Source organism: Pristiophorus japonicus, chromosome 18 (assembly GCF_044704955.1).
Source record: "Pristiophorus japonicus isolate sPriJap1 chromosome 18, sPriJap1.hap1, whole genome shotgun sequence".
Taxonomy (NCBI): Eukaryota; Metazoa; Chordata; class Chondrichthyes; family Pristiophoridae; genus Pristiophorus; species Pristiophorus japonicus.
The window spans coordinates 3068840-3094511 of record NC_091994.1 but is presented as its reverse complement, the minus strand read 5'-3'; the positions used below and the strand labels follow the sequence as shown (position 1 = coordinate 3094511).

Here is a 25672-nt window from a genome sequence, read left to right as displayed (position 1 = left end):
TCTCTTGTGTGGGACCTTGTCAAAAGCCTTTTGAAAGTCCAAATACACCACATCCACTGGTTCTCTCTTGTCTATTCTACCAGTTACATCCTCAAACAATTCTAGAAGATTTGTCAAGCAGGATTTCCCTTTCATAAATCCATGCTGATTTAGACCGATCCTGTCACTGCTTTCCAAATGTGCTACTATTTCGTCTTTAGTAATTGATTCCAACATTTTCCCCCTACTGATGTCAGACTAACCGGTCTATAATTACCTGTTTTCTCTCTCCCTCCTATCTCAAAAAGTGGTCTTACATTAGCTACCCTCCAGTCAATAGGAACCGATCCAGAGTCGATAGACTGTTGGAAAATGATCACCAATGCATCCACTATTTCTAGGGCTACTTCTTTAAGTACTCTGGGATGCAGACTATCAGGCCCCAGGGATTTATTGGCCTTCAATCCCATCAATTTCCCTAACACAATTTCCCACCTAATAAGGATTTCCTTCAGTTCCTCCTTCTTACTAGACCCTCGGTCCCCTAGTATTTCCGGAAGGTTATTTGTGTCTTCCTTCGTGAAGACAGAACCAAAGTATTTGTTCAATTGGTCTGCCATTTCTTTGTTCATAAATTCACCTGAATCCGACTGCAAGGGATCTATGTTTGTTTTCACTAATCTTTTTCTCTTCACATATCTATAACACCCAGAGAAGCCACAGGATGGCAACAACTTGAATTTATATAGCACCTTTAATGTAATAAAACGTCCCAAGGTGCTTCACAGGAGCTTAAATCAGACACACATTTGACACTGAGCCACATAAGGGGATATTAGGACAGGTGACCAAAAGCTTGTTCAAAGAGATCGGTTTGAAGGAGCGTCTTAATGGAGTAGAGAAATGAAAAGGAAAGAATGGTGTGTGAAAATAAATCTGGAATAAAAAGCTAGTATCAGGGACAGTGACCATGAAACTGCCGGATTGTTGTAAAAACCCATCTGGTTCGCTGATGTCCTTTAGGGAGGGAAATCTGCCGCCCTTACCCGGTCTGGCCGATATGTGACTCCAGACCCACAGTCAATGTGGTCGACTCTTCACTACCCTGTGAAATGGCCCAGCGAGCCGCTCAGGTGTATAAGGCGGCTCACCACCACCTTCTCAAGGGGCAATTAGGGATGGGCAATAAATGCCGGCCTTGCCAGCGACGCCCACATCCCATGAACTTGGGCCAGAGTGGAGGGTGATTAAGAAAGAAAGATTTGCATTTATATAGCACCTTTCATGGCATCCCAAAGTACTTTACAGCCAATGAAGTACTTTTGGAGTGTAGTCACTGTTGTAATGTAGGAAACGCGGCAGCCAATTTGCGTACAAATAGCAATGTGATAATGACCAGATAATCTGTCTTTTAGTGATGTTGGTTGAGGGATAAATATTGACCAGGATACTGAGGAGAACTCTCCTGCTCTTCTGCGAAATAGTACCGCTAGATCTTTTATGTCCACCTGAGAGAGCAGACGGGGCCTCGGTTTAAAGTCTCATCTGAAAGACTGCCCCTCCGACAGTGCGGCGTTCCCTCAATACTGCCCCTCCAATAGTATGGCACTCCTTCAGTACTGCCCCTCCGGCAGTGTGGCGCTCCCTCTGTACTGCCCCTCCGACAGTGCAGCAATCCCTCAGCACTGCACTGGGAATGTCAGCCTAGATTTTTGTGCTCAAGTCTCTGGAGTGGGTTTCAAACCCACGACCTTCCAACTCAGAGGCGAGGGTGCTGCCCCCTGAGCCACGGCTGACATTCTGTGTTAGATTTGTATCTAATGGTGATACACATTGAAAATGTTTTAACATTCCGCTCAAATTTTACACAAAAACAAGCTATTCAGCCCAGGGGTGTGGTCTTGTTGCTGGGCCAGAATTTAAACCATTGTTTTCTCCTGTAGGATTGAACAGGATCTGATGATCCTTGAAATATTAATGGGTGTAATTTAGCGTAAAGCCTAGTTACCATTCAGAGTATTGCTTTAATTATAGATAGGTGTAACTGAACCACATCAATACCCGTCAAGACCGGTGCAGCAATGCCAATCATTTATTTAGGAGCTTGCTGAGCCTCGCAAAATCAAATCAATCCAAGTCTGTACATTTCAGAAACATTAAACTCCATATTAATAAACAGTGGAGTTATCCAGAGTTTTACACCAGTCCCGATTGTATTGAATCCCAATGGACCAAACTCCTTCCCATTCATACCAAATGTACAGAATCCCAAGGGATCCAATCACGCCCACTGAACAGATCTGAAAGGATAAAGCCTCTTCTGTCTTTCATCCATTATGTAGAATCCCAATGGACTCAAACCCTTCCCATTCACTGCCATGGTACACAATCCCAATGAACCAGACCCTTTCCCATTCACTCCCACTGTACACAATCCCAATGGACCCAAACCCCTTCCCATTCACTGCCACTATACACAATCCCAATGGACCCAAACCCTTCCCATTCACTCCCAATGTACACAATCCCAATGGACCCAAACCCCTTCTCATTCACTGCCACTACACACAATCCCAATGGACCCAAACCCCTTCCCATTCACTGCCACTGTACACAATCCCAATGAACCCAACCCCTTTCCCATTCACTCTATTGTACACAATCCCAATGAACCCAACCCCTTTCCCATTCACTCTATTGTACACAATCCCAATGGACCCAAACCCCTTCCCATTCACTCGCACTGTACACAATCCCAATGAACCAGACCCTTTCCCATCCACTTTCATTGTATAGAATTTTATGGGAGCAAACCCTTTTCAATTCTACAGAATCCCAATAGACCGAATCCTCTCCCATTCACTCCCATAACAGTCTATCGCAAACTCTCATTCCCAGCCTAAAACCGTTTCTGAATGTTGTCAGGAAATTAGGCTAAAATGGTGCCTAGAATAACCCTACTGAACTCTGGGACAACAGATGAGTTGATGCGAAGAGCTTTGGGAATTTCCCATACCAGTGGTTCCAGTCATTGGGCAGAGCCGGATATACCCAGGAATTCAAGGATAGAGGGACCGTTAAAGAAAGAAAGAACTTGCATTTCTATAGCGCCTTCACTATCACCAGACATCTCACAGTACTTTACAGCCAATGGGGTACTTTTGGAGTGTAGTCACTGTTGTAATGTGGGAAACGCGGCAGCCAATTTGCGCACAGCAAGCTCCCACAAACAGCAATGTGATAATGACCAGATAATCTGTTTCTTTTGATATGTTGATTGAGGGATAAATATTGGCCCCAGGACACCGGGGAGAACTCCCCCGCTCTTCTTCGATCTTTTACGTCCACCTGAGTGAGCAGACGGAGCCTTGGTTTAACGTCTCATCCAAGAGATAGTTATGCTTATGAAAAAGATAGGTTACCCTCAAGGAGAACAAACGTTATCTTATACTATCTTCTTGTTATTGATTAAGGTCAGAGACAGTAAAAGCAAGTGTGGATTCATAAAGTAATTAAAATATTCTCATTATATGTCAGTCTAAGAGGGATAACACCAAAATTAATCCTTGCAATAAAACGGGTCACTGTGATTGGTCAGATATCGGACAGGTGATGAAGGAGAGCTTATTTTGTCAAATTAAATGCAGAACGGATTGTGCTTTTGACATCCAAAACATGAGATGCTGGAGAGAGGAAGGAGTTTGAAGGGGATCAGAGAGGCTGGGATTAATCCACAGCAAGATTCAGAAGATTAATTAAAGGAAGTGATTTATAAAAGGACCGCTTCTCAGCATTGACAAGGTGGCAGAGTAATCATCGGACGTAAGAAGATTAGAGACAGAAGTTTAAAGTGTATCACCTGAAATGTAACAGTTTAATTTCTCTGAGAACTGAGATTACAATTAGCCATTGTCCAAATATAACAAACGATTGGATTCCCCGGGAATACAAGCAGCCAGCAGCAACTTGTATTTATATAGCGCCTTTAACATAACAAAACGATCCAAGGTGCTTCCCAGGAGCAATTATCAAACAGAATTTCACTCTGAGCCGCATTAGAAAATATTAGGCCAGATGACCAAAAGCTTGGTCGAATAGGGAGGTTTTAAGGAGCGTCTTAAAGGAGGAGAGAGACGGAGAGATTTAGGGAGGGAATTCCAGAGCTTAGGACAGCTGAAGGCACGGCCACCAATGGTGGAGCGATTAAAATCAGGGGATGCACAAGAGGCCGGAGATCTCAGGGGCCGGGGGATTGGTGGTTGTGGGACTGGAGGAGATTAGAGAGAGAGGGAGGGGCGAGGGCCATGGAGGGATTTGAACACAAGGCTGAGAGTTTGTAAATTGGTCCGTTGCCAGACCGGGAGCCAATTTGGGTCATCAAACACAGGGGGTGATGGATGAGCGGGACTCGGCGTGAGTTGGGATACGGGGCACAGGGGGGTGATGGGTGAGGGGCACTGGGTGCGAGATAGGACACGGGGCAGCGAGCACAGGGGGCGATGGGTGAGCGGGACTCGGCATGAGTTGGGATACGGGGCACAGGGGGGGTGATGGGTGAGGGGGACTGGGTGCGAGATAGGACACGGGGCAGCGAGCACAGGGGGTGATGGGTGAGCGGGACTCGGCATGAGTTGGGATACGGGGCACAGGGGGGTGATGGGTGAGGGGGACTGGGTGCGAGATAGGACATGGGGCAGCGAGCACAGGGGGTGATGGGTGAGCGGGACTCGGCATGAGTTGGGATACGGGGCACAGGGGGGTGATGGGTGAGGGGGACTGGGTGCGAGATAGGACATGGGGCAGTGAGCACAGGGGGTGATGGGTGAGCGGGACTCGGCATGAGTTGGGATACGGGGCACAGGGGGGTGATGGGTGAGCGGGACTCGGCATGAGTTGGGATACGGGGCAGCGAGCACAGGGGGGTGATGGGTGAGCGGGACACAGTGCGAGTTAGGACACGGGGCAGTGAGCACAGGGGTTGATAGAAACATAGAAAATAGGTGCAGGAGTAGGCCATTCGGCCCTTCGAGCCTGCACCACCATTCAATAAGATCATGGCTGATCATTCCCTCGGTACCCCTTTCCTGCTCGCTGACTCTGTGTCCTTACTCACACAAAAATCTATCAATCTCAGTTTTGACATTTTCAATTGACTCCCCCCCTCCCCTTCCCCGTCCCGGCCTCAACAGCTTTTTGGGGGAGAGAGTTCCAGATTCCCACTGCCCTTTGTGTGAAGAAGTGCTCCCTGACATCACTCTGAACGGCCTGGCTCTAATTTTAAGGTCCTGCCCCTTGTTCTGGACTTGCCCCACCCGAGGGAATAGTTTCCCTCGATCTACCCCATCAACTTCTTTAATCATCTCTCACTCCCCTGTCCCGAGCTCACCCTCTTACCTCCCCTCCCCTCCACATTCCCCTCCCTCTTTACTTAAATAGGCTTCGAACCATTTCCCTTCCTGTGGGGACCACAATACGAATTAAAGTCGTTTTTAGTGACAGCAGGTTAAAATCGTCTGCTAAAGAATTTTACATGTGCACATTAACCTGTGTGGAGATTAACCCATTGTGCTAATGATGACCAAAGGGGGTTGATCTGGATGAGATTGTCAGTCTCAGGTTTGCAAGAGGTTTTATTGGCGCATTAACAGAGGCAGCCAGCAGGTGGTAGCAAGGTACCACATGGAGCTGTACAGACCGCTCTGTCAGCCCCAGATCTCCATACCTCGGTGGTGGGCTACGGTTGCTATCTTCAGAATAGAGGAGGCTGAGGGGAGACTTAACTGAGGTGTATAAAATGATGAGGGGCCTACCTAGAATGGATAGGAAGGACCTATTTTCCTTAGCAGAGAGGTCAATAAGCAGGAGACACTGATTTAAAGTAATTATAGAATCACAGAACGGTCACAGCACAGAAGGAGGCCATTCGGCCTGTCAAGCCCGTGCCGGCTCTCTGCAAGAGCACCTCAGCCAGTCCCACTTCCCTACCCTTTCCCCGTAACCCTGCAATTTATTTTTCCTTCAGGTACTTATCCAACTCCCTTTTGAAAGCCACGATTGATTGAGTCTGCCTCCACCACCCTCTCAGGCAGCGCATTCCAGATCCTAACCACTCGCTGCGTTTTTCCTCGTGTCGCCTTTGGTTCTTCTGCCAATCACCTTAAATCTGTGTCCTCTGGTTCCCGACCCTTCCACCAATGGGAACAGTTTCTCTCGATCTACTCTGTCCAGACCCCTCATGATTTTGAACACCTCGATCAAATCTCCTCTCAACTTTCTCTGCTTCAAGGAGAACAACCCCAGCTTCTCCAGTCTCTCCCCGTCACTGAAGTCCCTCATCCCTGGAACCATTCTCGTCAATCTTTTCTGCTCCCTCTCTAAGGCCTTCACATCCTGCCTAAAGTGTGGTGCCCAGAATTGGACACAATACTCCAGGTGAGGCTGAACCAGTGTTTTATACAGGTTCATCATAACTTCCTTTTTTTTGTACTCTATGCCTGTATTCATGAAGCACAAGATCCTGTATGTATTTTTTAACTGCTTTCTCCATCTGCCCTGTGCACATATACCCCCAGGTCTCTCTGTTTCTGGACCAAGGGATGTGATGACTGGGAATTGAACCTGGGTCAACTGCTTGGAAGGTAACTGTCATGTATCTTACATTATTATATATAACTGTATCCTAACATGCTATACATGACTGTAATCAGATATGACCTGTAACCACCAGCATACCTTACCACCAGGGATGCACTTGCAAGAGACAGGTATATAAGGACAGGTCTCAGGCAAGTGCAGCATTCTAGAGCTGTGAAATAAAGGTGCAGGTCCAGAGTGACCTTGACTTCACTACATGCCTCGTGTGAAACTGTACTGAGGGGACAGGACTTTACAGTGGCGACGGGTTACGGGATTACAGAATCCATAGAATGGCGAACAACGGATCAGATGAAAAGTACAATGAGGGAGACAATTGGGAGGACTTTATAGAAAGGCTCCAGCAAAGCTTTGTAACCAAAGACTGGTTAGGCGACGATAAGGCAGACAAGAGAAGAGCCCATCTCTTCACCAGCTGTGGCTCGAAAATATACGCTTTAATGAAGAATCTGTTGGCACCCGAGAAACCAGCAAGCAAGTCGTTTGAAGAATTGAGCACACTGGTAAGAGACCACCTGAAGCCAGCGAGCAGCCTACACATGGCCAGACACAGGTTCTACAACTACAGACGCTGTGTGGGCCAGAGCATACCCGACTTCGTGGCGGAACATCGGAGGTTGGCTAGTTTATGTGAGTTCTCCGATGAACTGAGGAATGCTGAGAGATGCTGAGAGACTTTTTCATTGAAGGAATAGGCCACGCAGGCATATTCCGAAAGCTCATAGAGACCAAGAACTTGACCTTAGAGGCAGCAGCACTGGTTGCACAGACATTCTTGGTAGGGGAAGAAGAAACGAGGTTGATTTACAATGCAGGTACGACAACTAACGAAATATCGGAACAAGAAGTTCACAGCACTAAACAAGCTGCTACCCCGACACACAGACAAAACCAGGCGAACAGGCTCTCGACAGCAGGCAGAAGCCATTAAGGGCCACAAGAACGGCCGTTCACACCTCATCAACCCACAATGCGAGCAATCAACTGCAAACTGAGAGAAGCTCAAGAGAGATCAGCCAGACGCAGCTCATTCTTTGGGAACGCTTTGAACAATGGAACAGGTCTGTGCTGGAGGTGTGGGGGTGGGCACTCGTCAAGGGGATGTCGATTTCAGCAGGAATTGTGAATATACAGGGCATTTGGCCCGCATGTGCAAAAAAACGGCAGCTCGGCTGGTATACGAATCGGATGGGTCGGAAAGTGGACCAGAAGATGGTGGGGACAGTACCCGGGACACCGATGTACAGCGGGTCAACACGATCAATGGCCGCTGCTCCTACAACAGGACGCCTCCTATAATGATGAAGGTCCTACTCAACGGGATATCTGTCAACATGGAGCTGGATACGGGAGCGAGTCAATCTCTCATGGGCATTCAACAATTTGAACAACTGTGGCCGCATAAAAGAAACGGACCAAAACTCACAAGGGTCGACACCACACTCAGGACCTATACCAAAGAAATCGTACCAGTCCTCGGCAGCGCCATGCTCTCTGTCACACACAAAGGGACAGTGAACCGACTTCCCCTCTGGATTGTCCCCGGAGACCCCCCCAGCACTGCTGGGGAGAAGCTGGCTGGTAAAACTAAACTGGAAATGGGATGATATCCATGCCATGTCATTAGAGGAACAGACCTCCTGCTCAACAGTTATAAAGTGATTTGAACATCTCTTTCAGCCAGGTGTGGGCACTTTCAAAGGGGCCAAAGTCAAAATCTACATCACACAGGATGCTAGACCGGTCCATCACAAGGCCAGAGCTGTACCCTATGTGATGAGGGAAAAGATTGAACACGAACTAGACAGGCTTCTGCGGGAAGGCATTATATCACCTGTGGAATTTAGCGACTGGGCAAGTCCCATCGTCCCAGTCATGAAGCCTGATGGATCCGTACGAATCTGTGGGGACTACAAATCTACCATAAACAGAGTCTCCCTACAGGACCAGTACCCGCTGCCCAGAGCGGAGGACTTATTTGCCACATTGGCTGGAGGTAAATTTTTCTCAAAATTAGATCTCACATCTGCGTATATGACGCAAGAATTGACCGAGGAATCCAAGCTACTCACCACCATCAACACATATCGAGGCCTTTTCATGTACAATCGATGCCCATTCGGCATCAGGTCGGCAGCTGCCATATTCCAGCGCAACATGGAGAGTCTGCTCAAGTCCATCCCGGGGACGGTTGTATTTCAAGACGACATACATATCACGGGCAGGGACACCGACTCCCATCTCCGTAATTTGGAGGAAGTACTAAAGCAGTTGGATCGGGTAGGCCTACGAGTCAAGAAATCCAAGTGCCTGTTTCTCGCACCCGAGGTTGAAATTTTGGGCAGAAGGATTGCCGCTGATGGAATCCGCCCAACAGAGTCCAAAACAGAAGCAATTCGCCTGGCACCAAGGCCCCGGAATGTCTCAGAACTGCGCGCCTTTCTCGGGCTACTCAATTACTTTGGGAACTTTATGCAGAACTTAAGCACGCTGCTGGAGCCTCTCCACGTGCTACTCAGGAAGGGGTGCGATTGGTTTTGGGGGGACGCCCAGGAACGTGCCTTCAATAAGGCACGCAACCTTCTGTGTTCCAACAGTGTTTTGACTTTCTTTGACCCAGGTAAAAAGCTAGTTCTCACATGCGATGCGTCAGCGTATGGGGTCGGGTGCGTTTTGCAACATGTCAATAGTACGGGCAAATTACAACCCATAGCTTATGCCTCCAGGTCACTTTCGCGGGCGGAGCGTGGGTACGCTATGGTAGAGAAGGAGGCGCTCGCGTGCGTTTACGGTGTCAAAAAGATGCACCAATACCTTTTCGGGGCCAAGTTCACGTTAGAAACCGACCACAAGCCTCTCACGTCCCTCCTATCCGAGCGCAAGGCAATAAATGCCAACGTCTCGGCGCGAATTCAACGGTGGGCACTCATGCTGGCGTCCTACAACTATACCATAAGGCACAGACCAGGCACAGACAACTGTGCCAACGCGCTCAGCAGGCTACCCCTGGTGACCATGGAAGGGTCTGATGAACAGGACTGTGAGATAGTCATGGCAATCAATGCCTTTGAGTCCACAGGTTCGCCCATGACGGCTCACCAAATCAGAGTCTGGACGGCCAGCGACCCCACGTTATCCTTAGTAAAAAGATGTGTCCTAACCGGTGACTGGGCAGAGGCTCGTGATGCCTGCCCCGAGGAATTAAAACCCTTTCACAGGCGCATGCATGAGCTATCACTACAAGCAGACTGCCTGATGTGAGGCAGCCGAGTAGTCATGCCTCTGCGAGGCAGAGAGGCATTTTTCCGGGAGCTCCACCGTGATATGGTTTTATCGTTTTTCACTTACCCGGTGAGGCGGGGAGGCGAGCCCTGAGGGGCTCTCGTTTCTGGTCGGAAGTGCCCGGGCGGCAAGGAAGCAGTTGAGGCTAGCTCATTGAATGTATTCAAATCACAGATAGATAGATTTTTAACCAATAAGGGAATTAAGAGTTACGGGGAGCGGGTGGGTAAGTGGAGCTGAGACCATGGCCAGATCAGCCATGATCTTGTTGAATGGCGGAACAGACTGAGTACCATGACAGAAATTCGAGGGGGAGATGGAATGAGATAGGGGACAAAGTGTTTGTACTAAACTATGGCAGGGGTGCCAAATGGCTTGCAGGGACAGTAACGGGCAAGGAAGGAAACAGGCTACTGGTAGTACAAATGAACAATGGCAAAACCTGCCGGAGGCATGTAGACCAAGTCAAAAGCAGATTTACCAACAACACTGTGGAACCAGAGGCAGACTACAATGTGGAACTCGCACCACACCTGGTGGACAGACAGAGGGAACAACCTGAGGAAAGGGCAATCCCAACAGACAGCCCAGGTGAGTCAACAACAATCACACCAATCGAAACAGACAGCCCAGGCGAGATACCAGCAACCACACCCAAAAAAAAACAGACACCAAGGCGACCAACTGAACCACAACTCAGACGCTCCACGGGAGAGCGTAGACCACCTGAGAGACTGAACCTATAAAGACAATAAGACCTTGGGGGAGAGTGATGTCATGTATCTTACATTATTATATATAACTGTATCCTAACATGCTATACATGACTGTAATAAGATATGACCTGTAACCACCAGCATACCTTACCACCAGGGGTGCACTTGCAAGAGACAGGTATATAAGGGCAGGTCTCAGGCAAGTGCAGCATTCCAGAGCTGTGAAATAAAGGTGCAGGTCCAGAGTGACCTTGACTTCACTACATGCCTCATGTGAATCTGTACTGAGGGGACAGGACTTTACAGTAACCATGTTTCTCACCACACAATTGTTAGAAAGATTTGAGGGAGGTTAAGGAGAGTTTTTTTTCGCCCAGAGGGTGGTGGGGGTCTGGAACTCACGGCCTGAAAGGGTGGTAGAGGCAGAAACCCTCACCACATTTAAAAAAGTACTTGGATGTGCACCTGAAGTGCCGTAACCTGCAGGGCTACGGACCGAGAGCTGGAAAGTGGGATTAGGCTGGATAGCTCTTTGTCGGCCGGTACGGACACGATGGGCCGAATGGCCTCCTTCCGTGCTGTAAATTTCTGTGATTCTGTGAGGACACAAGGTCACTGCTCTGTCACCACACTTCACATGCTCAGCAACAAGCAGAGTCGCCAACGCACCAGGATTGGGCCGGAGTCTCCGGGAATCGTGGATTAATCTCCGGGACACTGCAAACGACACCCAGGAGAAAAATCATCGGGGCAGTAAATAAAAAATTGGGAGTGAAAATTGACTTAGGTACATCACCTCTGGAGCCTGTTGCACATCCTGTCCAAGATTTACTTCCAATGACTTCAATACAGCAGGTACAGCAAGTGATCAGGAAGGCAAATGGAATGTTGGCCTTTATTGCAAGGGGGATAGAGTATAAAAGCAGAGAAGTCCTGCTACAACTGTACAAAGTATTGGTGAGGCCACACCTAGAGTACTGCATACAGTTTTAGTCTCCATATTAAAGGAAGAATATACTTGCATTGGAGGCTGTTCGGAGAGAGTTCACTCGGTTGATTCCTGAGATGGGGCTGTTGACTTATGAGGAAAGGTTGAGCAGGTTGGACCTATACACATTGGAGTTTGGAAGAATGAGAGGTGATCTTATTAAAACGTATAAGATTCTGAGGGGGCTCGACAGGGTAGATGCAGAGAGGATGTTTCCCCTCGTGGGGGAATCTAGAACTAGGGGCATAGTTTCAGATTAAGGGGCCGCCCATTTAAAACTGAGATGAGGAGGAATTTCTTCTCTCAGAGGGTGGAATTCTCTGCCCTTGAGAGCTGTGGAGGCTGGGTCATTGAATATATTTAAGGTGGAGATAGACAGATTTTTGAATGAAAGGGGAGTAAGGGTTATGGGGAGCGGGCGGGGAAGTGGAGCTGAGTCCGTGATCAGATCAGCCACGATCTTATTGAATGGCGGAGCAGGCTCGAGGGGCCAAATGGCCGACTCCTGCTCCTATTTCTTATGTTCTCTCTGTTCCTCCCCCCCCTCTCTCAGGGGAGGGAAGGGGAAGGTGAGGGGAGGAGGAGGGAGGGGAGAGGGGGGGAAGAGGGGGAGGGGAGGGCGGAGGGGCATGGTGGGTGTCTGAAGACTGAGTTAGCAGCAGTTTGCGCCCAGGTGTTGACAAACTACACGATGGGAGAGTCACCAACCCAAGGCAGCAAAGGAGGGTTCACCACCTGCCGCCCCTCCGACTCCCGGCCCCTGACCCCCGGCTCCGACCCCCAGCCTCCGACCCCCGGCCCCCAGCTTCGACCCCCGGCCCCCAACGCCCGGCCCCTGACCCCCGGCTCCGACCCCCAGCCTCCGACCCCTGACACCCCGCCTCCGACCCCCGGCGCACGAACCCGACCCTGACCCCCCGACTCCGACCCAGAACCCCGGCCCTCGACCCCTGACCACTGACTCCAACACCCGACTCTGACCCCCGGCCCCCGACCCGACCTGCGAACCCCGACTCCGACCCTGACCCTCAGCCCCCGACCCCCGACTCCAACCCCGACCCCCTCCCCCAGCCTCCGACTCTGACCCCCGGCCCCTGACCACGACCCGCGACCCCCGACTCCGACCCCGACCCCCGACTCCAACCCCGACCCCCTCCCCCAGCCTCCGACTCCGACCCCTGACCACCACCCGCGACCCCCGACTCCGACCCCGACCCCCGACTCCGACCCCGACTCAGACCCCGGCCCCTGACCCCTGACCTCCAGCCATCGACCCCCAGCCCCTGACTCCAACCCCCGGCCCCCAACCCCCGGTCCCCGACCCCCGACACCCGGCTTCAGTCCCCCCCACAGCCAAGCTCGAGACAGTATTAAGTGTGTGTGTGTGTGTGTGTGAGCTGATTGCACAGTGTTCAGTGCCATTCGTAACTCCTCAGATAATGGAGCAGTCCGTGCCCGTATGCAGCAAGCCCTGGACAACATTCAGGCTTGGGCTGATAAGTGGCAAGTAACATTCGCACCACACAAGTGCCAGGCAATGACTATCTCCAACAAGCGAGAGTCTAACCACCGCCCCTTGATATTCAACGGTATTCCCATCGCCGAATCCCCCACCATCAACATCCTGGGGGTCACCATTGACCAGAAACCTAACTGTACCAGCCACATAAATACTGTGGCTACAAGAGCGGGTCAGAGGCTGGGTATTCTGCGACGAGTGTCTCACCTCCTGACTCCCCAAAGCCTTTCGGCCGTCTACAAGGCACAAGTCAGGAGTGTGATGGAACACTCTCCACTTGCCTGGATGAGTTGCAGCTCCAACAACACTCAAGAAGCTCGACACCATCCAGGACAAAGCAGCCCGCTTGATCGACACCCCATCCACACCTTAAACTATCTCCAACAAACGAGAATCTAACCACCGCCCCGTGACATTCGAAGGCATTAGCATCACCAAATTCCCACCATCAACATCCTGGGGTTCACCATTGACCAGAAACTCAACTGGACCAGCCACATTTCCACCACCAGTGCACCGTGGCTGTAGTGTGTACCAGTGCGAGTGTGTGAGCATGTGTGAGTGAGTGTGAGTGAGTGTGTTGTGTGTGTATGAGAGTGTGTGTGAGTGTGAGTGTGTGTGAGTGAGTATGTGTGTAAGAGAGTGTGTGAGAGTATGTGTGTGAGTGAGTGTGTTGTGTATGTTTGAGAGTGTGTGTGGGTGTGTGAGTGTGTGTGTGTGAGTGAGTGTGAGTGTGCATGTGAGTGTGAGTGTGTGTGTGAGTGTGAGTGTGAGTGTGTGCGAGTGTGTGCGAGTGCGTGTGAGCGTGTGTGAGTGTGAATGTGAGTGAATGTGTGTGGGTGTTTATGTGTGTGAGTGTGAGTGTGTTTGGGTGTGTGTGAGTGTGAGTGTGTGTGAGTGTGTGAGTGTGAGCGTGAGTGTGAGTGTGAGTGTGGGTGTGGGTGTGGGTGTGAGTGTGAGCGTGAGTGTGAGTGTGGGTGTGGGTGTGGGTGTGGGTGTGAGTGTGGGTGTTTATGTGTGTGAGTGTGAGTGTGAGTGTGAGCGAGTGTGTTTGAGTGTGTGTGGGTGTGCAGTACAGTGTGGGGAGCAGAGCGATCAGCGTGGGGCACGTGCTCCTCAGTGTTACTCTGTTTCCGGGGATTCCCTAGTCCAGAGTTAATCTGCTGCAGCCACTCACACAGCCCAGTGAATCTCTTATCAACCTCATACAGCCACAGCTCACAGCTCAGGGAACGCACACACTGCCTGCCCAGCACCACGCACAGCACGTACACACTCACACCATCGCTCCACCGCACGTACACACTCACACCATCGCTCCACCGCACATACACACTCACACCATCGCTCCACCGCACGTACACACTCACACCATCGCTCCACCGCACGTACACACTCACACCATCGCTCCACCGCACGTACACACTCACACCATCGCTCCACCGCACGTACACACTCACACCATCGCTCCACCGCACGTACACACTCACACCATCGCTCCACCGCACGTACACACTCACACTCACACCATCTCCCCACAACATGTTCATCATCATAGGCAGGCCCTCGAAACGAGGATGACTTGCTTCCACGCCAAAAAAAGGACGAGTTCACAGGTGTTTCGAATGAAGAACCCGAACTACATGTTGAAGGGTGGAAGGTGCCTGTGCGTGGATTTTTTTAACGTGGGGCTTGACCGAGCTAGATCTTGGTCCAGTGGCAAGGATTAACCAAGCCAACTGGAGACCAGCTCTGCTGCACGGACCTAGTGCGCCCACATATCGCACAGTGTGGGCTGGCCCGTGCTGCCCCTGGGCCCCTGGGCCCCTGGCCCCGAAGTCACGCCTCCCCATGGCCCCGATCACGTTCCTCTACAGTCTCTCACCGCTCCTGCTGCATCTGCCCACGCTCCAATCACGACCTGGACCTTGGTGACGTCACGCTTCGCTGCCGTTGCCCTCCTGCACCAGCTCGCGTGGCAGGCCAGACCTGCGAGAGCACACACACACTCACTCACACCATCTCCCCTCCGCGCATATCACGTACAACAACCACAACTTGCATTTATATAGCTCCTTTAACTTTGTAAAACATCCCCAGGCGATTCACAGGAGCGGTTATCAAACAAACTTTGGTACCAAGCCACACAAGGGGATATTAGGACAGGTGACCAAAGGCTTGGTCAAAGAGTTAGGTTTCAAGGAGCATCTTAAAGGAGGAGAGAGAGGTGGTGAAGTTTGGGGAGGGAGTTCCAGAGCTTGGGGCCCAGGCAGCTGAAGGCAAGGCCGCCAATGGTGGAGCACTGGAAATGCATGGGTGCTGATGTCAAGCAGAGTTGGCAGCAAACTGAGGCCACACAGATCAGAGGGGCGAGGGGGACGGGGGTGAGGGGTCCTAAATTAGACACTCAGGGTGTGAAGTTAGCTGCTCTCAGCCTCTAAGCTCAGGGTTCCTGCTCCCGATTGCTCTCCAGTGACTTCCTGCTAGGTCAGCACGGGGCAAGAACCGGTTCCGGCTCAGTTTGTGATGCTCCCCATGGTAGAATGTCCGACTGACACGCACTGTCTATATCAGTCTTTACGGTAGAGGACACTAACAATATCCCAACAATGGATAGTCAAGGGGCTATAGGGGGGGAGGAACTTAACACAATCACAATCACTAAGGAGGTGGTACTCAGTAAGATAATGGGACTAAAGGCAGATAAATCCCCTGGACCTGATGGCTTGCATCCTCGGGTCTTAAGAGAAGTAGCAGCAGGGATTGTGGATGCATTGGTTGTAATTTACCAAAATTCCCTGGATTCTGGGGAGGTCCCAGCAGATTGGAAAACTGCAAATCTAACACCCCTATTTAAAAAAGGAGGCAGACAAAAAGCAGGAAACTATAGACCAGTTAGCCTAACATCTGTGGTTGGGAAAATGTTGGAGGCCATTATTAAAGAAGCAGTAGCAGGACATTTGGAAAAGCAAAATTCGGTCAGGCAGAGTCAGCATGGATTTATGAAGGGGAAGTCACGTTTGACAAAATTGCTGGAGTTCTTTGAAGATGTAACGAACAGGGTGGATAAAGGGGAACCAGTGGATGTGGTGTATTTGGACTTCCAGAAAGCATTTGACAAGGTGCCACATAAAAGGTTACTGCACAAGATAAAAGTTCACGGGGTTGGGGCTAATATATTGGCATGGGTAGAGGATTGGCTAACTAACAGAGAACAGAGAGTCAAGATAAATGGTTCATTCTCGGGCTGGCAACCAGTAACTAGTGGGGTGCCGCAGGGATCAGTGCTAGGACCCCAACTATTTACAATCTATATAAACGACTTGGAAGAAGGGACTGAGTGTAACGTAGCCAAGTTTGCTGATGATACAAAGATGGGAGGAAAAGCAATATGTGAAGAGGACACAAAAAATCTGCAAAAGGACATAGACAGGCTAAGTGAGTGAACAAAAATTTGGCAGATGGAGTATAATGTTGGAAAGTGTGAGGTCATGCACTTTGGCAGAAAAAAATCAAAGAGCAAGTTATTATTTAAATGGAGAAAGATTGCAAAGTGCTGCAGTGCAGCGGGATCTGGGGGTACTTATACATGAAACACAAAAAGATACTATGCAGGTACAGCAAGTGATCAGGAAGGCCAATGGTATCTTGGCCTTTATTGCAAAGGGGATGGAGTATGAAAGCAGGGAAGTCTTGCTACAGTTATACAGGGTATTGGTGAGGCCACACCTGGAGTACTGCGTGCAGTTTTGGTTTCCATATTTGCAAAAGGATGTACTTGCTTTGGAGGCAGTTCAGAGAAGGTTCACTCGGTTGATTTCAGAGATGAGGGGGTTGACTTATGAGGAAAGGTTGAGTAGGTTGGGCCTCTACTCATTGGAATTCAGAAGAATGAGAGGTGATCTTATCGAAACATATAACATTATGAGGGGGCTTGACAAGGTGGATGCAGAGAGGATGTTTCCACTGATGGGGAAGACTAGAACTAGGGGGCATGATCTTAATAAGGGGCTGCCCATTTAAAACTGAGATGAGGAGGAATTTCTTCTCTCAGAGGGTTGTTAATCTGTGGAATTCGCTGCCCCAGAGAGCTGTGGAAGCTGGGACATTGAATAAATTTAAGACAGAAATAGACAGTTTCTTAACCGATAAGGGAATAAGGGGTTATGGGGAGCGGGCGGGGAAGTGGAGCTGAGTCCATGGTCGGATCAGCCATGATCATATTAAATGGCGGAGCAGGCTCGAGGGGCCGAATGGCCTACTCCTGCTCCTATTTCTTATGTTCTTATGACCACTAGAGGGAGGTAGCAGAAGGTGACTGGCGCCAAAGATAGTCTACCCCAGCCAGAGTTGAGGGGGAAGGGGGGAGAAAATAGGTGGAAACTGACTGCAAATATAAAAGGGACGACATATTGGGTGACCCTAATGGTGGCGGCAGAAACTGGGGTTCGCACCCCACTTACACTTCTAAAATGTGGAGAAATCACCCAAAGATCCGTCGCAGTGTGAGATCGGACCTGAGCAGGGATTGGAGGAGAGTTTGAGGAAAGATACAGCATAGAAGGAGGCCATTTGGCCCATCGTGCCTGTGCTGGCTCTTTGAAAGAGCAATCCAATTAGTCCACCTCCGTAACTTCGCCCGTTTCCGTCCTTGCCTCAGCTCATCCGCTGCTGAAGCCCTCATCCGTGCCTTTGTTATCTCCAGACTTGACTATTCCAACGAACTCCTAGCCGGCCTCCCACATTTTACCCTACGTAAACTAGAGGTCATCCAAAACTCGGCTTCCCGTGCCCTAACTTGAACCAAGTCCCGCTCACCTATCACTCCCTGTACTCGCCGACCTACATTGGCTCCCGGTTAAGCAACACCTCGATTTCAAAATTCTCATCCTTATTTACAAATCCCTCCATGGCCTCGCCCCTCCCTATCTCTGTAATCTCCTCCAGCCCCACAATCGCCCGAGATGTCTGCACTTCTCTAATTCTGCCCTCTTGAGCATCCCTGATTATAATCGCTCAACCATTGGTGGCCGTGCCTTCTGTTGCCTGGGCCCCAAGCTCTGGAACTCCCTCCCTAAACCTCTCTGCCTCTCTTTACTCCTTCAAGATGCTCCTTAAAACTTACCTCTTTGACCAAGCTTTTGGTCACCTGCGCTAATTTCCACTTATGCAGCTCGAAGTCAAATTTTTATCGCATAATACTCCTGCAAAGCGCCTTGGATGTTTCACCACATTAAAGGCGCTATATAAATACAGATTGTTGTTGCTGTAGTCACACTGCCCTCCCCGCTCATTCTCTATAAGTTGCGGGAAGAGTAGCAAAGCTCCAGAGAGTGGTGGCGATGGGCACAGGCTGGCATTCGGGCAGGCGGAGAGCTCAGGGTTGGGTACAGAGATCCTGATGGACATTGAAAGCCATGGACGGTGTTTCTAAGCCACATACAGGTGCAGCGCTGCGTAGCGCCACCAGAAACCATGTGGTGTAACCTTCTGCCAACGCGCGATGCCCTCGAGATCTGAGCAGTTAGTGCGTGTGAAACAATGTTTGTGTGTTTTTCTTCATCGAGAGATGCTGTAGGACTTTTCCCTTCGGGTTTTAAACACCGTATACGATCACTGAGACACAACAAAGATTAGATTTTTCCAATACAATGGACTTTTATTAAAAGAAGAAAAGAAAGACTTGGATTTATATAGCGCCTTTCACAACCACCAGACGTCTCAAGGCGCTTTACAGCCAATGAAGTACTTTTGGAGTTTGGTCACTGTTGTAATGTAGGAAACGCAGCAGCCAATTTGCACACAACAAGCTCCCTCAAACAGCAATGTGATAATGAACCAGATAATCTGGGCTTTTTTGTTAAATTGGTTGAGGGATAAATATTGGCCCCAGAACACCGGAAATAACTCCCCTGCTCTTCTTTGAAATAGTGTCATGGGATCTTTTATGTCCACCCGAGAAAGCAGACAGGGCCTCAGTTTAATGTCTCATCCAAAAGACGGCACCTCCGACAGTGCGGCGCTCCCTCATTACTGCCCTTCCGACAGTGCAGCGCTCCCCCAATACTGCCCCTCCGACAGTGCGGCACTCCCTCAGTACTGCCCCTCCGACAGTGCGGCACTCCCTCAGTACTGCCCCTCCGACAGTGCGGCGCTCCCTCATTACTGCCCCTCCGACAGTGCAGCGCTCCCTCAGTACTGCCCCTCCGACAGTGCGACACTCCCGCAGTACTGCCCCTCCGACAGTGCGGCACTCCCTCAGTACTGCCCCTCCCACAGTGCGGCGCTCTCTCAGTACTCATAGGCGGTCCCTCGAACGAGGATGACTTGCTTCCACAAGATTTCACAGATATTTCAATGAAGGACCCGATGTTCCAGTCTTGAAACATGAGGGGTTGGAAGATGCCTGTGTGTGGATTTTTTTAACGTGTGGTGACCGTTGCACAGTATCTCCCTCAGTACTGCACTGGGAGTGTCAGCCTAGATTTTTTGTGTGCTGTCTTGAGCCCACAACCTTCTGACTCAGGCGAGTGTGCTACCCACTGAGCCACAGCTGATACTGACAAAATAATCAAAAGACTTTAAGTTCCCTAGTTCAACAATACTGAGTTCAGTTTTTAAAAGTATCAAAAAGAAACTACAGATTTAAAATTCCTTTCCCGCAATGAGTGTGCGCCAAATTCAGCTGGTATACATACAGTCCTTCTCGAGGGATCAGTTCGAGTTGGTCGTAGACTCCAAGATTCGAATGGCCTGATCGAACACCTCCCTGTAGTTCTTCCTCAAGACACGTATTCTACAGCCTTTGTTCTTCATTCAAATACTGTCTTGCACGCTTCTTTTGTGCTCAAGGAGGAATTTCTTCTCTCAGAGGTTTGTAAATCTGTGGAATTCTCTGCCCCAGAGAGCTGTGGAGGCTGGGTCATTGAATATATTTAAGGTGGCGATAGACAGATTTTTGAACGATAAGGGAGTAAAGGGTTATGGGGAGTGGGCAGGGAAGTGGAGCTGAGCCCATGATCAGATCAGCCATGATATTGAATGGCGGAGCAGGCTCGAGGGGCTGAATGGCCGACTCTTGCTCCTATTTCTTATGTTCTTACATTCTTCGTGATTGACCTGTCTTCCAGCTTCTGTCTGGCCAGAGATAACTTACTCCTTTGGCTGATTGGCCAATTCTGCCGTCAAATGGCATGCTGTCTGCCTGACAGACTGCACATCCCCACCCCATTGTCTCTTTTTTCAGTCTTAAACACAGATTTTTCACCCACAAGCCTTCAACGTGAGGAGGGGTCAGGGCTCTGGGCAGAGGTGGCCTGCTGTGTCCTCTCTCTAGCCAGGCCAGATTAAAGGCCTGATGGGCCTCGGGCAAACTGATCCAAATGGATCTGTCATTATCTTTGTTCATGTTCATTACATTCCGTACATGATTCTGATTCTGAGTTCGAAAACATAGACCGGTATATTCAACAATGAAAGCATATGTTCTGATTCTGGTAACATTGCATTACTAGATCCCTATTCATAGTTGCTCTTTTATTGTCTATTCTACAGCCTATTTGGGAGGCCTTATATTTTTTTCCTTCAGTTATTGGTGGGCCTGAGGCTGTAGCCCCATGGTCAATCCGCCCGTGTCTCTAGCACTGTCCCAAGATCAATTCCTGTAGGAAGAATTCATGTAGTGCCTTTCAGCACCACTGGACATCCCAAAGCGCTTTACAGCACCACCGGACAACCCAAAGCGCTTTACAGCCAAACAAGTACCTTTATGGAGTGTAGTCACTGTTGTAATGTGGGAAATGCGATAGCTGATTTGCGCACAGCAAGCTCCCACAAACAGCAATGTGACAATGACCGGATACTCTGTTTTAGTGATGTTGGGTGAGGGATAAATATTGGCCCCAGGACACCGGGGAGAACTCCCCTGCTCTTCTTTGAAATAGTGCCATGGGATCTTTTACATCCACCCGAGAGAGCAGACGGGGCCTCGGTCTGACAATGCGGCACTCCCTCAGTTCTTCCCCTCCGACAGTGCGGCGCTCCCTCAGTACTGCCCCTCCGACAATGCGGCATTCCCTCAGCACTGCCCCTCCGACAGTGCGGCGCTCCCTCAGTACTGCCCCTCCGACAGTGCGGCACTCCCTCAGTATTGCCCCTCCGACAGTGCGGCACTCCCTCAGTATTGCCCCTCCGACAATGCAGCACTCCCTCAGTACTGTCTTTCTGACAATGCGGCACTCCCTCAGTTCTTCCCCTCCGAAAGTGCGGCGCTCCCTCAGTACTGCCCCTCCGACAATGCGGCATTCCCTCAGCACTGCCCCTCCGACAGTGCGGCGCTCCCTCAGTACTGCCCCTCCAACAATGCGGCATTCCCTCAGCACTGCCCCTCCGACAGTGCGGCACTCCCTCAGTACTGCCCCTCTGACAGTGCAGCACTCGCTCAGCACTGCATTGGGAATATCAGCCTAGATTTATGTGCTCAAGTCCCTGGAGTGGGACTCGAACCCACAACCTTCTGACTCAGGTGAGTGTGCTGCCCACTGAGCCACAGTTGACACTGTATAGCGCAGGTGGATGTAAAAGATCCCACGGCACTATTTTGAAAAAGAGCAGGGGGAGTTCTCCCCAGTGTCCTGGGGCCAATATTTATCCCTCAATCAACATAACAAAAAAAAAATCTTGTCATTATCACATTGCTGTTTTTGGGAGCTTGCTGTGCGCAAATTGGCTGCCCCATTTCCCACATTACAACAGTGACGGTTAACCAGGCCAATATCCCCAGCATTGAAGCACTGACCACACTCGACCAGCTCCACATAGTCCGCATGCCTGACACGAGACTCCCAAAGCAAGTGCTCTATGCAGAGCTCCTTCACTGCAAACGAGTCAAAAGTGGGCAGCGGAAACGTTACAAGGACACTCTCAAAGCCTCCCTAATAAAGTGCAACATCCCCACCGACACCTGGGAGTCCCTGGCCAAAGACCGCCCTAAGTGGAGGAAGAGCATCCGGGAGGGCGCTGAGCACCTCGAGTCTCGTCGCCGAGAGCATGCAGAAACCAAGCGCAGGCAGCGGAAGGAGCGTGTGGTAAACCTGTCCCACCCTCCCCTTCCCTCAACCACTGTCTGTCCCACCTGTGACAGAGACTGTAATTCCTGTATTGGACTGTTCAGCCACCTGAGAACTCATGCTAAGTGTGGAAACAAGTCTTCCTCCATCCCGAGGGACTGCCGATGATGATGAGTACAAGTGACTACACTTCAAAAAAGTACTTCATTGGCTGTAAAGCGCTGTGGGAGTTCCGGTGGCCGTGAAAGGCGCTATAGGAATGCAAGTCTTTTCGATAAATGGAAGTATTTCCCTTTTTTGGCCGTGCCCAGTGCATCGGGGCTTTTAGGAGGCGGGGCATAGCTTGAAGAAATTTGTTATTTTTTGCAAATAAAAAGTCTGTGCCCCAATTGGTGGAGGCAGTGACTCCCCCTCCTGGCCGGCCATTGGCTACATGTCTGAGATCTTGTCAGTTTCAGACATTAAAGTGTTTGCGAGAAGCCCGAAGGGGAAGGGGAGACAAACCGAGAGAGAGAGAGAATCGGCGCATCAGGTGCTCTGTCCGCTGTCCGCGCCGCAAACAGCGACCAGCGGTGCGGTAGATGAGCGAGCCAGCCGCACAGTGACTTTGCTTGAAGACAAGGCAGAGATGAAGGTGGGCAAGATCCGCGGGTTTAGCCTGGAGGCGGACAGGGCGGACGATGCGGTGTACAGCCGCGGACAGTCCGTGTGTGGCCGGGTGGTCGTGGAGCTCCGCGCAGCCGTCAGGGTTCGCTCGCTGGCCGTCTACGCCAAGGGCATGGCCTCCGTGCACTGGCTGGAGAGCAGGAGCGTGGGCATGAACACCGTCTACTCCGACTACAGCTCCTTCCACACATACTTCAAAAAGCGGCAACAGGCCATCCCAGGTCAGTGTGCGGGCCATTGGCACACTCGGTGTGAGTGTGAGCATCGGTGTCTGAGAGTGTGTGAGAGTGAGCATTGTGAGTGTGTCAGAGAGATCCTTGTCAACAAGTGTACAGTGTGTGAGAGAGTTTGTGAGTGTGTCAGAGAGATCCTTGTGGACGAGAGATTGAGTGTGTGTGTGTGTGACATTCATACACCCCGTTTGCTGAATGTTGATATAGGGAGGTGGGGGAGACTTGTCCCAAAATCTAGCTGTGGGATCCTGCTGTCTGTCAGTTGTGTAATTTGGCTGCGATACAGAATTGAGTTAAACACAAACAACAAAGAAATTATTGGGAATCTCCTTCAACTGTCTGATGTTTAGTAAACAACCGATAAAGCAGGCGATTCTCTCCAATATCCCCCCGCCCCCGCCCCCTTCCCCCCCCCTCGCGCCCCCACCCCCCGTACCCTCCCCCCCTCCACCCTCGCCTGCACCCATCAAGTTCATTCCTTTAAACTTTAACGGCGTAACCTATTTAGATACATTGCTCTTTAACACACCAAGCAGGGTTTAATTTTTGAGAAGGTCTGTAATCTGTTTACACTCATTTTGAAGCTAACTCTTACTCCTGCTATTTCCTGTATTGACCGCTCAAAAACACTCCGATGTGCGTACACATACACACACATCCACACCCAAACGCAGCCTCCAGCTCCACATGTGCACACACTTGCATGCACACACAATCTCAATGTTCATGTGTGCACACATGTGCAAAATACTTGGAGTCACTCATGCATTGCTACATCCACACTCTCTGTTACAAGCACACACTCTTCTGTGTGCACACCATTATGCACTCACAACACTCACATATAGGGGTTCCATGTTGTCATCATCATAGGCTGTCGCTCGAAATCGAGGAAGACTTGCTTCCACTCTAAAAGTGAGTTATCAGGTGACTGAACAGTCCAATATGGGAATTACAGTCCATGTCACAGGTGGGACAGACAGTGGTTGAAGGAAAGGGAGGGTGGGGAGTCTGGTTTGCCGCACGCTCCTTCCGCTGCATGCGCTTGGTTTCTGCATGCTCTCGGCGACGAGACTCGAGGTGCTCAGCGCCCTCCCAGATGCTCTTCCTCCACTTAGGACGGTCTTTGGCCAGGGACTCCCAGGTGTCGGTGGGGATGTTGAACTTTATCAAAGTTTGTCGCCATCCTCCGCCTGTTACAGGATGCCATGCATTCCCTGAGATAGCGAGATAGAAAAAAGGATCAGGACTATGACTGTCCTTTTAGAAAAACCTATCCTTCATGCTGCAGTATGTACCACCACCTGTCCAATCCAAAACTCTGCTGCCCCTATCCAAACTCATGCCAAGTCCCCTGCGCTCATCACCAATGTTTAGACTCATTTGTGTTTGGCCCCTTTTAATGGGCTGCCATTCAAATTTCTGCACATGCGCATTTTTTTCATTTACGCACCAGTTGTGCAGGACCTCCAGACTGCCGCATGGCCACGCAGATTATCGGGGGCACTGCCCATCACCCCCTATGCTCGCTGACCTACTTTGGCTCCCAATCCAGCAACATTGCGATTTTCAAAATTCTCATCCTTGTTTTCAAATCCCTCCAGTGCCCTTGCCCTTCTCTATCTCTGTAACCTCCTCCAGCCCCACAACCCTTCCGGCACGGACACAATGGGCCAAATGGCCTCTTTCTGTGTCATAATTTTTCTATGATTCTATAAGCCCTCTGAGATCTCTGCACTCCTCTAATTCTGGCCCTTTACGCAGACCCGATTCCCATCGCTCCAGCACTGGTGGCCGTGCCTTCAGCTGCTGGGCCCCAAGCTCTGGAATTCCCTCCCTAAACCTCTCTACCTGTCTCTCCTCCTTTTAAGATACCCCTTTAAACCTCCCTCTTTTTGATCAAGCTTTTGGTCACATGTCCTAATATCGCCTTATGTGGCTCGGTGTCAAATTTTGTTTGCTAATCGCTCCTGTGATAGGCCATGGGACGTTTTACTACGTTAAAGGCGCTATATAAATGCAAGTTGTTGTTGTTCACATTCTGCATCAAGATTGCTTCACCCCAGACTCCTTCAATCCTGGACTGAGGATGCTGCTCTTTCACAGCTCGGTCCCTGTCAACTGTGACTCAGAAGGCAGCACTCTCTCTCACCTGTGGGTTTAAGCCCTACTCCAGATAATCGAACACATAATTCAGGCTGTCACTCCCAGTGCAGTGCTGAGGGAGCGCCGCACTGTCGGAGGGGCCGTACTGAGGGAGTGCTGCACTGTCGGAGGTGCCATCTTTTGGATGAGACGTTAAACCTGCTCTCTCAGGTGAACTTAAAAGATCCCACGGCACTATTTCAAAGAAGAGCAGGGGAGTTATCCCCGACGTCCTGGAGCCAATATTTATCCCTCTATCAACATCACAAAAAAACAGATTATCTGGGTTATCATATTGCTGTTTGTGGGAGCTTGCTGTGCTCAAATTGGCTGCCTCCTTTCCCTACAGTGCAACAGTAACTACTGTTGTAAAGTACCTCAATCTCTGTAAAGCGCTTTGGGTAGTGAAAGGCGCTATAGAA

At 50.3% G+C, this 25672-nt stretch overlaps 1 protein-coding gene across 2 annotated transcripts in view; it reads left to right on the top strand.

Annotated features, from left to right (window-relative positions):
• Positions 1-22620: 22620 nt before the first annotated feature.
• arrdc2 (arrestin domain containing 2) overlaps positions 22621-25672 on the top strand; it is a 40445-nt gene continuing 37393 nt past the window's right edge. For both annotated transcript variants that reach the window (XM_070859564.1, XM_070859563.1), the window contains exon 1: positions 22621-23093. In XM_070859564.1, the coding sequence (XP_070715665.1) occupies positions 22640-23093 (454 nt within the window). In that variant the 5' untranslated portion in view covers positions 22621-22639. The remainder of the gene's footprint in view (positions 23094-25672) is intronic.